This window comes from Myotis nattereri, assembly GCF_964212035.1.
Source record: "Myotis nattereri genome assembly, chromosome: 12".
Taxonomy (NCBI): Eukaryota; Metazoa; Chordata; class Mammalia; order Chiroptera; family Vespertilionidae; genus Myotis; species Myotis nattereri.
Window position 1 is genome coordinate 82715308 of NC_138087.1, and position 14669 is coordinate 82729976.

At 67.9% G+C, this 14669-nt stretch overlaps 1 protein-coding gene and 1 long non-coding RNA gene across 3 annotated transcripts; one reads left to right on the plus strand and one right to left on the minus strand.

Annotated features, from left to right (window-relative positions):
• Positions 1–1554: 1554 nt before the first annotated feature.
• On the minus strand, positions 1555–14383 carry TRAF2 (TNF receptor associated factor 2). Of its 2 annotated transcripts, none has more exons than XM_081103016.1 (11): positions 14270–14383; positions 11327–11544; positions 10741–10819; positions 10453–10551; positions 7314–7475; positions 6957–7028; positions 5186–5260; positions 3803–4105; positions 3264–3441; positions 2753–2901; positions 1555–2265 (listed from the first exon to the last, which is right to left on the minus strand). In XM_081103016.1, exons 2-11 carry the CDS (start codon positions 11512–11514, stop codon positions 2047–2049), a joined length of 1524 nt encoding a protein of 507 aa, XP_080959142.1. In that variant the 5' UTR covers positions 11515–11544; positions 14270–14383; the 3' UTR covers positions 1555–2046. The 2 variants fall into 2 exon arrangements, with proteins under 2 accessions (XP_080959142.1, XP_080959141.1); XM_081103015.1 differs by lacking the exon at positions 14270–14383 and adding an exon at positions 14049–14119.
• LOC308527637 lies at positions 6402–10327 on the plus strand. Its single transcript, XR_013996630.1, has 3 exons — positions 6402–6656; positions 7123–8492; positions 8646–10327. It is a non-coding gene; the product is annotated as an uncharacterized lncRNA (long non-coding RNA).
• Positions 14384–14669: the final 286 nt, after the last annotated feature.

Genomic DNA, 14669 nt, shown 5'->3' on the forward strand with positions numbered 1-14669 from the left:
GCCCGGTGTGCAAAGCAGCTCCATCCAGAGCCGGCCCTGGGCCTGTGCCGAGCTTGGACACACTGGGCCTGGGAGCATGGAGACAGACCAGGCGCGCGCGGCCTCCTGGCCCTTCCAGGCCTCTGCTGCCTCGGGACCCGCGGGACCATCCCTGTAGGTCACAGGCCGTGGCTGTGGATCCCAGGACTGGGACCTCCTGCTGCCGCTCCCCTCTGGCCTCCCTTGACCCTTTCTACTCTCACTGACTGTTCTGAGCCGCCCACTGGGTGCACAGCCGCTGCCCATGGATTTGGCCGTCCCGGACATTAGAGGCAGCAGCACACAGCGCAGCCTGGGGCTGGCTTCTCGGAGCAGAGTTCTGAGGGTCCCGTGGCAGGAAACCCTCTCACTTGCCACCGAACACATGAACACACACGCCAGATACAAACGCCAGCATCACGTCCAACGTTACAGACAAAACTAAAGCCAGCAGGAGGGCGTTCCAGCCCAGGGCAGCAGGTGGGGGCTTCCTAGATGGCTGGTCAGCAGCGCCGTCCAGAGGAAGGCTGTCCAGCGATCGAGTCTGAATGTCCATCTGCGCCACCACGTGGTGCCATGTGCCACCAGGGCCAGGGCTGCGCGTGTCAGGAAGGCTTTCCAAGCCACAGGTGCACAGGACCCACCACCCGCTGAGGAACGGCCGGACGGGGCGCTCTCAGAGGTCCGGGGGCAGCAACACCTGCTCGCACTCAGTCCCTACCAAGGCCAGGCATCCAAGGGCCCAGGGACCTCATGGTCCAGTCGGGAGGGTGGCCTGGCAGTCAGCCCGCCCGCCGCATGGGTGCCAGCACCACAGGGTCGAAAGCCCAGGAGGGAAGCAGCTCGCACCGATGGCCGCCTGAGCCTCACACATGCACCGTTTGTGGGTAAACCACAAGGAGATGTCAACAGCCGCTGGCGAGGGCCAGGTTGGAGCTGGGGGGGGGGGGGGGGTGCTCTGGGAAAGGCCACACAGGCCTCAACTGCTCTGCCACGTGTGGGTCCGGGAGGTGGACACGTGTGCTCATGGCTTCGGTCTCTGTCCTTTTTTGCCCTTTAACTTCTCATGCGAGACAAGTGAGTGTCCAGGTCAGAGCGGGGTTCCCCCTCAAGATGCCAGGCAGCCCACCAGCCTGACTCACAGGCCTGGAGAACAGGACACCCCTTGCCCTCACCCCACAGGCTGAGGCCTCCTGGGGTCAGTCCCCCAGAGAAGTCCTGGATCAGGGGGAGAGGGCGCCCCAATGTTGCTGTCAGGTCCCCAGACAACAACGAAGCCACTGGCTGCTCCCAGCAGGGACCCTGCTCACCCCACGCAGTGGGGTCAGCCCACAATGGGGGAAGGTGTGGTCATGCCCTCCTGGGCAGATCTGAAGGAGGAGCCAGCCAACAAAGAACATTCCAGAAGAAAGAACCGCTGCCTTCCCAGGCCCACAGGCATGAGCTGAGCATCAGGGAACCACAGAGCCGCTCAGGCTGGAGAGGGGCTGGGGGCCAGGAAGGAGCCCCGGCGAGGTGGGAGCCAGTGGACACCACTCACCACAGGGGAACGATTTAATGACGACTTCCCAGCTTCACGGGCCAGGAACACGTCTCGGGGAGACTGACCGTGGCCTGCACATGCCCCCGGCAGTGGGGGACGCTCTCAGGACGAGCCACGGCCCAGCCAGGCTGGCACAGCAAGTCCCCGCAGAGCCGCGCAGGCCCCAAGCTGTCCTTGTCTCCAGGACCCACGGGTGGGACAGGCACTGGGCGCCTCCCGGGGGTGACTCCCACGCGGCCCGCCTGCCCTCTGCTGCCTCGCCTGGAGCTCCTGCTGCCTGGCCAGGGCCCCGAGCAACCACGGGCGGCCTGCAGGGCTCTCCAGGCGCCCGGCCCAGCAGGACCTGGGGCCGAGGGCCCCCCGGAGGCGCTCTCTCCTGGGGGCAGACGTGAGTGTGGCTGCCCACTGCCGTGCGGCTCGGGCCCAGCACGGTCGCTGTCACCACGCGCGGGCCAGGTGCCCTGGCCCTGACCCCAGCGGAGGTGCTAGAGCCCCGTCAGGTCCACGATGGCCTTGATGAAGATGGCGTCGTCACGCACGTAGGCGTTCTTGGCCTCCATCTTGGAGACAGGGCAGAAGAGGGGGCAGCCGCTCGCAATGTTCATGTCATTGACCGGCCTCTGGAAAGAGGACGAGGTCACGTCGGGTCGGAAGGCGTCGATCACGTGCTCCCGGTTGTTCTGGTCGAGCAGCATGAGGGTCACCTAGGAGGAGTCCCGAGGGGCAGCGTCAGCCCCCGCCCCCCGCCCCCCGCCATCAGCCCCTCCGGCGACTGCCCATTCTGACGTTTTCTGTCCTTGGACACCTGGGGCCCCGGGACTGAGCCGAGCGCCACGGGCCTGCATCCCCCCCTGGGTTTGCTGAGTGCGCCCAGCACATCCGCACCCCCAGCCACGCCAAGGACCAGCCCGCCCCGAGAGGCACCGTGCTCTCTGCTCCGCCCCCCACCAGTTCTGTGCTGGCCTCGCCCCCAAGCCCCCACCCCTCAGGCTCAGGGGCGCTCCCACCACAGGAAGGGCTCTCCCGGGCGGGCGGGTGGCATCTCACTGGGCAAGCGGCCGTGGAAGCCGGTGCTACCAGAGCCACAGCGACAGCACCACGTGCACGCCCGAGGCCAGGAGCCCGAGCCAGTCCCAACACCCTCGCCCCGCAGGCCCCGGGCCCCCGGCAGCCGCAGGGCAGTCTGCGTACCTTCTGGTTGAAGGGCCAGCGCAGGAGGGCGTCATGGGGGCCCTTCATCACCACGAAGAAGAGGGACAGGTGTGTGCCACGCCCCGTGCCGTCCCCGTTGAGGTACACGCGCAGGCACATCTTGTAGCCGTACCTGCTGGTGTAGAAGGCTGCAGGGTGGGGGGGTGAGGAGGGGTGAGGAGGGGCAAGGCCCACCCGCCGCCTCCCCACACACTGCGCTCCAGGGGCACGAGAGCAGCCAGCAGCGGGCATGGGGTACCACAGGAGCAGGCCTGGCTGGGGAGTCCCGCCTGGCGCAGCTGCCACGCCTGGTGGCCACGCTGAGATGGCGTGAGTGGCTGCAGGGGGCCAGGAGCCCAGTTGGGGGCGGAGCTCCCACCACAGGAGGGCTGGTCACTGACACCTGCTCTCAGGGAGGCCCAGTGGCTCCTGGCCTCAGCGGGACGGGAGAGACTCAAGGGGGGGTTGGGGGGGAGGACGGGGACATGGGGACGCAAGTTCCAGACGGCACCTGGTGAGAAGATGGCAGGGGTGCGGCCGGCCACGGCCTCCTGGCGCTTCCTGGTGAAGTCGGAGATCTTCCAGACGAACACGCCGTCGAAGGTGGACGCCTCCATCTCATGCACCTTCTGCTCCAGGTCGGCCATTGCCAGGTCCTTCAGGCCGATGCTCCTCTCCAGCTGCTGCACCTGGGGCCCGGGGAGCCCAGGCGGACGTGGGGGTCATGGGCCTGTCCCCATTCCCGGGGGGCCCCTCCCACCTCCCAGGAAGGTGCTAGGAAGTCACCCCTCCCACCTCTTCCAGCTCCCGTGCTCCTGAGGCTGCCCTGGGCCAGCCTCTCGGTCTGGCTCCGGCCCCACGAGCCCCTGGCGCCCCGCCCCAAGTGGGAGGCTGTCCGGACAGAGTGGGGGCACATCCATGGCCCCTCTGCCGAGTCGGTGGGCAGCGAACAGGTCGGGAAGGGGCTCTGCAGAGGCCGCGGCCGCGCTGGAGATCGAGTCGCTGTCCGCACCGTCCCGGCTGAGCACAGCCCTGGCCCCGGGCACACACCTTGTGACTCAGGGCTTTAATCCTGTCCTGGTCCAGCCGGTGCTGCCGGCCACAGGCCTCGGCGGTCATGGCCACCCGCTCCACCTCCCGGTTCAGCACGCAGACGATGTTCTCGAAGGTGGCCGTCTTCTTCTCCAGGGCCTCGCACCTCCGCAGCAGCTCTGCGGCCTGGGGCGCCTCCCAGCCGCCCGCCTCGCCGGGGCCCAGGGGCGGGCGCTTGGCCTCCAGCAGCACGTGCAGCAGCATGGTCAGGTGCTCGCGGAGCTGCTGCAGCTCGTGCTCCTGCTGCTTCTCGCTCTCCACCTGCGGAGACAGACCCGGGAGCTGGCCCGCCGCCCGCCCGCCCGCCGAGCACACAGGTCGGGGCTGTTCCCGCCGTCGGCCCCGTCGGGAGCCAGTCGCTGGCTCAGACTGAGTGGCAGGGAAGGGCGCTCCGCTAACAAAGCAGCCGTCACCAAGCTGTTCCGTCCAGTGCAGCCCCTTCCCAGCCTGCATGACCCCTCAGCGCAGCTCCAGGAGAAAGTGACCTGCAGGCGAGGCCCTCGGACAGGTCTCCAGGGCCGGCGGGCAGGACAGCAGGAGCCTGTGGCTGTGCTGCGTGGGTCTGGGCCAGGCGAAGCCTGAGCAGGAGCCAGACCAGGCCGTGTCCTCTGACCGCCGAGGGCCCGGCCTGGCAGGCCCTGTGCCAGGGAACCAGGTCTGAGCGGCACGACCAGCACCAAGTGCAGAGACAACAGGCGAGCAGACAGAGGAGGGGACAGAAGCGGCTATCCCTGTGCCGTCCTCAGAGGAACACCTGAGAAACGCTGCCCGTCCTCATGGGCCCAGGCCCTCAGTTAGCTGGGGTGTGTGTGTGTGTGTGGGGGGGGGGGGCTCAGGGAAAGGAGGGCAAGGGCCCTGTGAGCTGCAGAGACCGGCAGTGTGCCATGTGCAGGGGGGAGGCAGGCGGGCCCTGGGGTGGGAGGTCAGTGTGCTGGAGGGTGGCCAGGCCAGTGACCACGGCAGAGACAAGGTCACACAGGAAGAGCCGTGTGGGCCGCAGAGGTGAGGGGGTGAGGGAGGGAGGCGGGAGGCAGGTGGGGTCCGGGACCCGTTTGCGCCCAGGAAGAATGGAGGACCTTCACGCTCTCTTCACGCTCCCTGGCGGGGCTGGGCGAGCCAAGGTGCTCCTTTGGGTGAGGAGCCGGACTGGAGTGTGGCGGAGCCTGGGATGCCCCTGGGTGTCAGGCGAGGCCACCAGCAGGTGGCGACCAGCAGAGCAGCCTCGGCCTGAGCCCGGGCACCTGAGGGCCAGGCGTGGAGGCCAGGCAGCGGGGCAGGTGGAAACCAGGATCAGGAAGGTCCCACGTGTGGGAGATGGCGACGCCCAGGAGGCCTGCTCACCATCTCAGGGCAGCCGACGTCGTGGAACCGGCAGGGCAGCGGGCACTTGCCGCACGTCCTGAGGTGGCTCTGAAACTGCAAGGAGGGACATCAGACGCGGCTTCGTGGCTGGGGCCTCGTGCACGCGGGTCTCTGCCCCCCCCCCCCCCCCCCCCCCGTCGTCTGCCCAAACCCAACAGCCCATTTCCAAAGCCAGGATGCACACAGACATGCACGCCCACACACAGGCGCACACCCAACACAGGTGCACACTCACACAGGCACACACTCACACAGATGCACACTCACACAGGCACACACTCACACAGATGCACACTCACACAGGCACAGACGCACACTCACACAGGCACACACGCACACAGACACGAACTCACAGGCACACACGCACACAGACGCACACTCACACAGGCACACACGCACACAAAGGCACACACGCACACAGAGGCACACACGCACACAGACGCACAACACAGACGCAGACTCACACAGGCGCACACTCACACAGGCACACGCACACAGACGCACACTCACACAGGCACACGCACACAGACGCACAGGCACACACGCACACAGACGCACACTCACACAGGCACACACTCAGACGCAGTTGCACACGCACACACACACACACACACGTGCGTGCATGGTGGCCACTACCGAGGCGGGTGCAGCCTGGGCCAGTCCTCGGGATGCCGTGGGACCCACTCTGGCGCCACAGCCTGGGGGACGCAGTGTCCAAGGCGGGGGGGGGAGGGGCACCAGACCCCGCAGGGTGGGGCTGGTGCAGGAGGACGGACGGACGCTCCCACACAGAGCAGCCTCGGGACACCTCAGGGGCAACTCCGGAGCCCCCCACAGGGGCCTGGGAGCAGCACACCCGACACCGTCACCAGCAGCAGCAGGAGAAACCCCCGCGAGGCAGAGGGAAAGGGCAAAGGCACAGCGCACCCCGACCTCCGACTCCCAGACAGGAGTCGGGCCGAAACCCGCCCAGAAGGGACAGGGGCTGCGCGACCTCCGTCCAAGGTCAGAGAAACGCCAATGGACCGGAGCCACAGTGCTCAGCGGGCGCACGGGGGGGGGGATGCAAACCCCAACGCCCAGACCCTTTCTGACCCGGCACCAGGGCACGGCCCCCGGGCGGGCGTCTGAGTGGACACACCGTGGTGCCCTCTGGCTTCTCACAGCCCCTTCTCCTGGTTCTCTTTGGAGCCAGGTGATCATCTCACAGAACAGCTAAGGACCATCTGCGCGGGAGCCAGCTGACAGCCCCACACGCAAAAGGAAACAAATGACGGAGTGGCATGCTGACCGCAGCCTGTGCCCAGACCCGCCGACGCCCCCCAGCGCAGCGCCCGCGGTGCCGCCCTCCGGCCTCCCAGCCCGGGCCCGCATGTCAGGACGACTTTCCGCAGCAAAAAAACTACAAATGCGGGAGGTAACAGCCGGACACTGACCAGGACGAACCCTGGTGAGTTTTCTCTTAAAGCCCAGCCAGGTGCCTGCCGCCTGCCCTGAGCCTGAGCCGTGGGACGGGGGGCAGAGGAGGGGTGCGGCCTCCCCGCCCCCTTGAGCCTCAGGAAGGGCCCTGCTGGTGCGCAGGCCTGACTGTCTCCATCCCTGAACGTTGAACAGAAGAGTGGCCACAGGGGACCCCATAGGCATCGCTTCTCCCTGGGGCACCAGGTAACCCCAGAGCACGCCGCACGGGCCCTCGTGGCCGAAGCTCACGCCATCTTGCCTGTCTCACAGGGGCAGGGATTCAACTTACTTTCTCGCGTGGGACCTTCTGGCCGCAGCCCTCGCATGTCACAGGGAACTTGGGGCAGACCTCGTGGTGCGCCTGAGGGAGAAGTGGGCGGAGCGTTAGGGGGACGCTAGGCTGTCGGTGCCGGGCCAGGCCTGCGCCGGTCACACTGTGCTGTGTCTGTCCTCAGCTCCAGGGGCCTGCAGTGCCCCAGGGCCCGACCGAGATGGCACGGACACTGTGGGCCTGCGGGCACCGCGGGGGCTCAGCGCTATCAGCACCTCCCCTCATCGGGCGGCTCTGCCTTCACGCCCAGCACGCTCCCCACGAACACCCCCCGCCCAGGCCCCACCGCGGGCACCGCGGGCCGGCACGCAGCACCTGCACGTCGGCCAAGCAGCAGGCAGCGTGGCAGTGCTGGCAGCTGAGGCTCCTCTCGGGGCACTCCTGCTCCACGTGGCGCTCCTTCTCGCCGAGGCGGACCAGGCCTTTGCACGCCGGGCACTCGGTCAGCAGGAACGGGCAGAGTCCTTCGTGGCAGCTCTGGCAACAGAGGGAGCAAAGCGTCCAGAGAGCGCACGCAGGGCCCTGGCAGCCAGGCCCACCTGGCCGGCCGATGCCACCCCAGCTGTGGCTCCCGCTCCAGTCGACCCTACAGTGCCCGCCCCCAAGGGCCACCGGCCAGGTGCCGAGAAATGACACCTTTGCTCGGGGTCAGAGGTCAGGACCAATTCCCACTGGTGGCACCCCCCCACCCCACAACGCCAAGAACGTCCCTCCCTGCCCCTGACCACAGGGCCCAGAGGCTCTGCTCCAAGTGATGTTCAGGGGCCCCGGGAGCCCTGGCCAGGGAGAGGGGCGCACGGGCAGCGAGGGAGACACCAGAGGGGGCAGCCACAGCCGGCGACACAGGGACAAAGCCGGTTGGGTGCCAGGCGGCCAGGACAGAAGGCAAGTGAGTGACCAGAACCAATGGCTGTGAGAAGGGCCACGGGGGGCAGAGCGAGGAGACACTGGGAGCCGCAGCCCCACCTCCCGGAGCTGACGGGCAGGAAGGCGCCAGGCATGTCCGAGGGAGGCAGGTCCCAGGCTGGGACTCTCCGGGTGACAGGCGAGGAGAGGCTGGGGGCGACCCAGGAGGAGCCAGAGCAGTGGGAGAAGGACAGGGAAGGAGAGGGTGGGGCTCAGACCTGGGGAGTCAGGAACAGAGGGGACCCAAGTGAGCCCCACCTCAGGTGGCTGCTCTGCTGCGAAGGAGCCAACAGGGGACAGACACCGAGCTCCTGATTGGCCGGGGGTGGGGGGTGGGGGGGGGAGGCTGGACGTGTGCTGGGAGCCAAGGGGGTCTGCCAAGGACCCGAAGCCTCGCTGGCCACAGGGAGGAGGGGCCCGGCCCCAGCAGAACCGCCACCCCCTGCTCGGGGCCTCTGGGCTGTGGACCGCCTGCCCCGCCAGCACTGGAGGCAGGGCCCCGCCCAGGCCACGCTGGGAACTGAACCCGAGGGGCCTCCGCAAAGACCTCGCGCAGCAGCACGGCCAGGGCACCTGTGCTCTCAGCAGGTGACTCCTCGCGCCCAGCCGGCGCGCCCATGAGCCAGGAGGCCACGGTTCCATTCCCAGGCAGGGCGCAGTGGGGGGCGTGCAGGAGGCGGCCCATCAGTGATTCTCTCTCATCACCGATGCTTCTCTCTTTCCCTCTCCCTGCCTCTCCAGAATGAATAAAACGTTAAAAACAGAAAGAGAAACAAAGTCCTGGAGAGGGCGGGCCCTGCACACGGGACGAGGCACCCAGGCCACCGCCCCCGGGGCCGTGTCTGCAGCAGGGACCCCGCCCACCGCTGCACGGGCAATGGGCTCCATCAGCTCCCGTGGAGACCTCCAGAGCAGCGCACGGCAGAGGAACCCCAGTCGACGTCCAGGCCAATGGCAGAGGTGGAGCGCCCGGCTGGCTCTCCTCCCTTCGGCGGCCGTCCCCAGCGTGTCCTCTCGGGGCCCCTCGCTCCAGAGCACCCAGCAGGCCGCACCCACACCTCGCTGAGCTCTCAGGAAATGCGAGACGTCATCGTAGAGGGAGTGTTCTAAGGCCACACAGGCTCCCCCCTTTCCACAAGCTCATCTGATGCGCGTGAGCATCTGACAGCGCCACCCCCTGCGCAGCAGCCTGAGGCCGCCGTGCCGGTCAGCAGCGCGACATCAAGGCCACGGCCAGTGAGAGTCCCCGGGCAGCACCGCCTCCCACATGACCGGGCTCAGCACTCAGGGACTTTCCGGAGCCGGGGGCAGCCAGGGACTTCCCAGCGCACGCCTGCGGCCGTGGCAGAAGCCCAGGACTGGCTGCCCTGCCAGAGCCCAGGACGCCGTCGCCCACACCACGGGCCTGGAGGCGGCAGAAACCCCAGAGGCCTCAGCAGTGGGGGTAACCCGCCTGTCCCCAGGGATCCCCAGTCTCTCAAGAGACAGCACAGCACCCGAGCTCCTGCCTCCCGGGAGAGACCCTGACCCCGAGGCCTGGAGGCCCGGCAGTGACAGCCGAGGGTCGGCGCAGCATCCCCCGTCTGTGCAGAGGCACCAGTGGCCTCTGGGCAGCCGAACTCCGTCCACAGGCAGACATCTCGCACTCCCAGAAGGCACAGGGGGTGAGCTCCTCTGGCAGAACACAGCAGAGCCCGAAGACCATGTCAATGGTCCACAGAGGACCGCACCGCCGCACGCGCCGGAGGCAGAGGGGAGAGCCCCCCAGGAACCAGGCTCCCCACGCAGCCCCGACGGCCGCCGCCCCGCCCCGTCCACACCGAGGTGGCTCAGTCCCAGCCTGTGGCCTGGGCAGCCCTCACAGGGGCTCACCTAACCTGGAGACCTGGGCTCCACACAAACAGCCCAGCCTCGCCAAAGGGGGCTGCCCGGTGGCACCAGGGCCTGTCCACTCTGACCAAAGCCGCCCCAGCCCCCGGCGGCCACGGCACCTCCTGAGCCGGCCTCCTGCAGGCCTCACGCCCGGGGGCCCTCTAGGCTCTGCCTCTGTGTCCGCTCGTCTCGCTGAGCCAATGTCCTCCAGGTCCCCCACCCTGGACAGGGCGCCTGCCTTTTATACGGCTGAATAGTGTCCCGTGGTGTGGACAGGCCGCCTCAGCTGGTGGGCACTGGGCCACCGTGACCCTTGTTACAAGTAACCCTCTGCAATGTCGCTGTAAAGGGCATTCATCAAGAGAGGGGACCAGGAATTGCCCTAACCGGTTTGGCTCAGTGGATAGAGCGTCGGCCTGCGGACTGAAGGGTCCCAGGTTCGGTTCCGTTCAAGGGCATGTACCTGGGTTGCGGGCACATCCCCAGTAGGAGATGTGCAGGAGGCAGCTGATCGATGTTTCTAACTCTCTATCTCTCTCCCTTTCTCTCTGTAAAAAATCAATAAAATATATTTTTAAAAAAAAAAAGAGAGGGGACCAGGCCTGACCAGGACAAAGCTTTAAGAAAAGCACTTCTTAGAATCGTGTTCGTTTGAAATTCAAGCCACAGTAACTACCTCGTACTCTTTGAGGGTCCCCTTCCAGGTGCAGCCGTCGCTGGGGCAGATGGCTGGCAGGCTCTCCACCTCCCTGCGGGCAGCATTGTCGGGGAAAACCTGGGGAGACAGCGACCCTGTGTGAGCAGCCTGCAGCCGGCCCCCCGAACTGAGGTCCTGCCCGCAGCGGGTCAAAGCAGGAGCCAAGCGGGCACCTCCAGCTGCTGAGGGGCACCCACCGAGGGTGCTACGAAAGGAAACGCAACGTGTTTTCTGTTCATTTGGGTGTTCAGCCTCAGGACCCCTTACCGAGCTGCTCTCCAAAACCGAAACGCCGTCTTCGTATATGCCCTCGTGCACACAGGCAGCGCAGTTCTGGGGCCCGGAGCTGGGGAGAGGGTGCTGCATGAGACCTGCTGCCCAGGACAGGCGGCGGCCCACGCCACTTAGCACGCCAGCACCGCCCCCGTCAGCGACAAGCACGCTGCGGTGAAGTTCAAACGTGCAGAACGGAGAGAAGATCGCTCGTGACGTCACCCACAAGGGGAACGAGGCGCGCCCACTCGGAGGCAGACCCCGGAGCCGGTGTGGCCCGCCCGCCCCGTGCCACAGCGCCCTGCCTCGCGACTCGCCCAGCAGGCGCGACACACCCACCGCCAGCCAGCGCTGCACTGGAGATGTCTGTGCGCACGTCGGCCACAGGATGCCCGCAACCACCCGCACTGACGCACGCTGACCTCCACCCCACACAGGGCGCCTACGCTCAGCTCCACCCTCATCTGCAGTGAACCTGTGCCCTCAACGACGGTTACCGGCAGCACTGCCTGCCCGAGCCTCCCTGGCCGGCCAGCCCTGCAGCCACCGCCCCTGCCCCCTCCGCCCGCCCCGCCCCTACCTGAGGATGCTGCTCAGGCAGAAGGAGCAGTAGCGGTGGCCACACTGGGCCTGGAAGGGCCTGCGCAGGACGTTCTTACAGGCGGAGCACAGGTACTTGTCCTCCAGCTTGGTCCCCAGGAGGGTCGTGGAGAAGCCGGGCTGCAGCACGTCCAGGGAGCCGGGAGGGGTCGCGCTGGCTGCAGCCATGGAAGTCGCGTCCCCCGAGAACGCCAAGCCCTGAGGAAGAACAGAGGCATCGAGGCAGTCGGGAGGCGGCCGGCGCCACAGTCATCCTCCGGGAAGTGCCGACTGGTGGGCAGCATGACTTTGACAGGGTCCCATCTGCCACCACAAACTTGGAAACCAAGGCTTAGCAGGTGTGGCGACCTGCCCACACCACATGGTTGGCGTCCGCACGCCCACCCGCGGCGCCTCGGCCAGTGGGCTGTCCTCCCCTTCCCGCCAACGCGAGTGCCCGGCGGTGCCCGGCCTCCTGAGGGTCCCACACGAACTCCGACGCGGCATGGACGGCCTCTACAGCAGGTCGTGCACCAGCCTGCAGGGCCCAGAGGTGGCCACACTGCCCAGCTGCCTCTCCACACCAGCCGGTGCTGCTACTCTGCCCCTGCCAGTTGCCACAGCCCCTCTCCTTTCAGCAGGCTTTGGGCAGGGGCCCTCGGACCCGGAGGCGGCCCTCAAGAAGAAAACCCCAAGTACTGATGCGCCAGGAGCACCGGCCGGGCGCCGTGGGGGTCCCGGGTGACCTGCCCCCTCATGGGAACTAGGCCTCAGGGCACTCCTGCAGGACACACACGCTTCCCCAAAACACGCTCCAGACGCGGGCGCGCTCCTCACCACAGCCTCGCCCTCTGCGAATGGGCATTTCTGCCCGATACAAAGAGTGTTCACGGAGGAACTTGGGTTCCCTGGCGTCAGGGTCGGGCAATGCCACCCTGTGGAGAGGGGCACGGGGACGCAGCACTTTGGGGTGTTTGTTCCTCTTCCCAGGTCCTGCCACAGAGCTCCCCAAGCCCTGGGGCTGCCCGTGTGAGGGGCCAGAGGAGCATCTGTCAGTCACAGCCCTTCCACCAGCCGGCCACGCCCCCCAGGGAGCGGGCTGCAGATACCCCGAATCCCCAACGGCCAAGGAGGTGACCAGTCACGCTCATGATGGGGCCCCCACAAGCCCCCAGGACAGGTCGGAGAGCTTCCGGGGGGAACATGTCTCCGTGCGGGGAGGACGGGGAGCCCCCACCCCTGCCCCTGCACGGCAGCTCCCGTGCGGCCGTCACTCAGCCTTTCCCAGCAGCTATGGACGCGGTGGTGGGTGTGTCAGAGGCTCCGGCTGGGCACAGGGCTGGGCACAGAGCAGAGACGTCACAGCGAGGGCCTGGGGGCGGCAGCCTCAGGGCTGAGCGGGGTGAGGGGCTGGGGCGGGAGGGACACACCAGCCGCCGCCGCCTCCACTGGGGAGCGAGTCTGCAGCTGGACACGTGCCCTGACCTCTGGGTGGAAGGTCGGGGCTCAACCACTGAGCCACACCGGCCAGGCCAGGACAAGGCTTTAAGAAAAGCACTTCTTAGAATCGTGTTCGTTTGAAATTCAAGCCACAGGCACTTCTGCGGCGGGTACGTTACACGGCAATAACGCCGTTTTCTTAAAAAAGAAAAACTGGGGCGCCAGCTCGGGGCTGGCGGGGGCCTCCCCGAGCACCGTAACTGACCAGGGCCCGGGCCTCGCTGGGCGGGGTCAGGGCGCCCACTCCCGGCTCTGCAGCAGCTGTCCTGTCTCCCCGAGTCCGTGACGACCCCCCCAGGCCGGGGCAGCTGCCTCCATTCCCAGCCGCCCCCAGGCCTCACCACCCCTCGACCGCGTTCATCAGCGGACCCGCCAGGCTCCCCAGGCCCGAGAGGGACCCCGAGGTCCGAGAGGGACCCCCCAGGCCCGGGGTCGGGCTCCGCTCAGGCCGCGGGGCGGGGCTGCAGGCTGACCAAGAGGCTCCCGGGGACACCCCGCCAAGGGGAGGCTGAGCGGATCGCAGGGGAGGCGCGGGCGGGGGCAGCGGAGGGAGAAGGCGGCCCCGCAGGTGCGAGCGCTCAGCGCTGCCCGGTTCGGCAGCTCCAGGTCCAAACCCCAACAGGTGGGAGGGCCCGTCTGCGGGCAGGAAGCGGCGGCCCGGCGGGGGCCGGTGAGTCTCCCTGGGGTCGGGGCGGAAGGGGCGGAAGGGGCGAGACGCCACAGGCCGCAGCGACGCCGGGGAAGAGGGATGCCGTGACCCCGCGCCGTGACCCCGCACCGTGGACCCCAGGCCGTGACCCCGAGCCGTGACCCCGCGTGGTGGACCCCGGGCCGTGACCCCGAGCCGTGACCCCGCGTGGTGGACCCCAGGCCGTGACCCCGCGCCGTGACCCCGCGTGGTGGACCCCGCGCCGTGACCCCGCGTGGTGGACCCCAGGCCCTGACCCCGCGCCGTGACCCCGCGTGGTGGACCCCAGGCCGTGACCCCGAGCCGTGACCCCGGGTCGTCACCCCGCGCCGTGGACCCCCGGCCAGGCGCCCGCGGGCGTTCGCGAACTTTCCTGCGCCGGCCCCGCTCCGACTTTCAGTTTCCGGTTCCCCCGCCCCGAGAAATCCCCTCCGGCCCGCGGGCGGCGGCGAACCTGCCTCCCCGTCCTGCCTCCCGGCGCCGCGCCCCCGCCCAGACCGCGACCCCCGACGTCGATCCCCGCGGTTCGACTCACCAACGGTCGCCGCGCGCCCGGAACTGCACGCCCGCCCGCCCTGCTGCCGCCGCCGCCGCCGCCGCCGCCGATGCCGCGGACCCGCCCCGCCTCCGACCTGACGAACTGTCATAAGAACCTATCAGGAACGCGCAGGGAGCCGCAGCGGGCTCTGATTGGTCAGATTTCCCCCCCGCCCTTCTTCGTGCCCGCTTTTCTGACGGACAGACACAAGAGCCTACCAGGAGCACGGAGGGAGCCGCAGCGGGCGTCGATTGGTTGGCGCTGCCGTGACGTTACTTCATTCATTCCCTCCGGAGCTCCGTGGACACAGCTGCGAGGGCGCCCGGCAGGCTCTGTCCGTGCGCCCCGGGAGGACGGGAAGGCAGGAGGACGGCAGGACAGGACGCCCGCAGCAAGGCCTTCGCTGACCTCACCTCCCGAGAACCTGGCGGTGTCTATGAAGGGTCAGGCTCAGGCCGACGCCCGGCTCAGCGCAGGCCCTGCGTGAGTTATGTTTGTAAGAAAACACGAAAAGTCTCCGCTCCCTTAAAGGGTCTGAAGGCGACGAGGTCTCCTCTCGGGTCGGTTAGTGTTCTGGAACTAAACAGTGGTGATGGGGGCCCGACCTTTCACATGTAC